The sequence below is a fragment of the Arachis duranensis genome, chromosome 9 (assembly GCF_000817695.3).
Source record: "Arachis duranensis cultivar V14167 chromosome 9, aradu.V14167.gnm2.J7QH, whole genome shotgun sequence".
Taxonomy (NCBI): Eukaryota; Viridiplantae; Streptophyta; class Magnoliopsida; order Fabales; family Fabaceae; genus Arachis; species Arachis duranensis.
In genome coordinates this window covers 70,513,953-70,515,432 of record NC_029780.3, presented here as the reverse complement: position 1 = coordinate 70,515,432, position 1,480 = coordinate 70,513,953, and the positions used below count along the sequence as shown (strand labels likewise).

Below are 1,480 nucleotides of genomic sequence, written 5' to 3'. Positions count from 1 at the left end.
ATAATTAAATTTTTTATAATAGTATAATTAGTCAAAGTTTATTATAAACATCCAATATATAAGTACACTTGAAAATATCCCGACTTTGGAAATAGACAACACACACACAATACATATATATAGCAGCACTAGAAACCCACAATTTACCACAAGAGCTTATATATATACATATATTACATTGATGCATGGTTGTGTGGTTGATGTGAATGAACGAACAATGGAATAATGCTGTTATCATCATCAGTGGTTCAAATCAGCATGAGAGCATCCACTACCATATATTATTATATTCTAAATCCATAATTCAATCAATAATGCGTAGTTATTTTAGAAGCACGTACATAGATAGGAAAATATTCTTTTATTCGTATTCTCTTCTTATAGCTGCTGTTAAAATATAGGAAACAACTATACCCATTGTAGTTGAAGCACTACTAAACAAATTAGTAAAATGCAATGTGTCAGAATATTATTTATTATGACTTTAATTTATAGGAAGTCATCTAGACAATTGGTGCACGTTATTGTTGTTGTAACGATTTTTCAAAGATGTCTTGCAATAAAGGGCTAAGATGGATAGATTGATAGATAGATTATCAGAGAGAATATATTTTCTTTTCCCTTAGCATCCAAACACTGCTTTAATAATTTTCTTTTCTTAATAAACTCATCCATATCATATATCCCCCACGAGATTGTTATTCTCATTTTTTCATTATATAGGGGTTTTAGATACCATTCCTGTCTGAAACGTTGTAACATCAATTTGGTTTAGTTGATAGAATAATAGAAATAATAATAATGCCACATATATACATAAGAAATATCTCCTTATTCTAGCTGAAAAAAGAATTGATACTCCTTTCTTCTTAGCTTGTACCATGAATTGTGCCCTATGATATATATATAAATTAAAACTACTTCATTCATCTTCACTAAAAAATATACTTAAGAGAGTGCAAATGGTGTAAAAGAATATATTCCATATGCTGGTGGCTGGTTTCTTCATTAGACTGTTCTTCTTTTCTTGTTTAAAACTACCATGGCTTCCTTTCTAGAGAGAGTTTTTGGCTCTAGCATCTCAACCTTTATATTACGTTGTTTTGCATATCAAGATCAACATAATCATCACCATAATAACCATCACACTTTCAATAATAAGAACTTCAAGATGCCTAAGGGTCGACCTATTTCCTTACAGGTTTGCTCATATATATGAAACAATTTTGATATAATTTTTCTTTTCTTGTGTATATATATTCTCTTGAAATTAATTCAGTTATAAATATATAAATTGGGACTGATTAATTAGATTGCAGAGAAATTAATCAGTTTTCCTATTATATTTTACTTTGTTTCACTCTTACTTCATCCGTCAGAATTGAATTAAGTGGAAGTATTTTATATATTTTTTCCTCTTATTTTTGACTCATGCAAACGAATTTTTTAATTTATTCAATTTATAAAAAATTTTGGTGAA

General features: G+C 28.4%; 1 protein-coding gene across 2 annotated transcripts in view; it reads left to right on the top strand.

The window, feature by feature from the left end:
- Window positions 1-953: 953 nt before the first annotated feature.
- The window catches only part of LOC107465881 (heavy metal-associated isoprenylated plant protein 30), a 3,418-nt gene continuing 2,891 nt past the window's right edge, over window positions 954-1,480 (top strand). For both annotated transcript variants that reach the window (XM_016084855.3, XM_052254709.1), the window contains exon 1: window positions 954-1,201. In XM_016084855.3, the coding sequence (XP_015940341.1) occupies window positions 1,043-1,201 (159 nt within the window). In that variant the 5' untranslated portion in view covers window positions 954-1,042. The remainder of the gene's footprint in view (window positions 1,202-1,480) is intronic.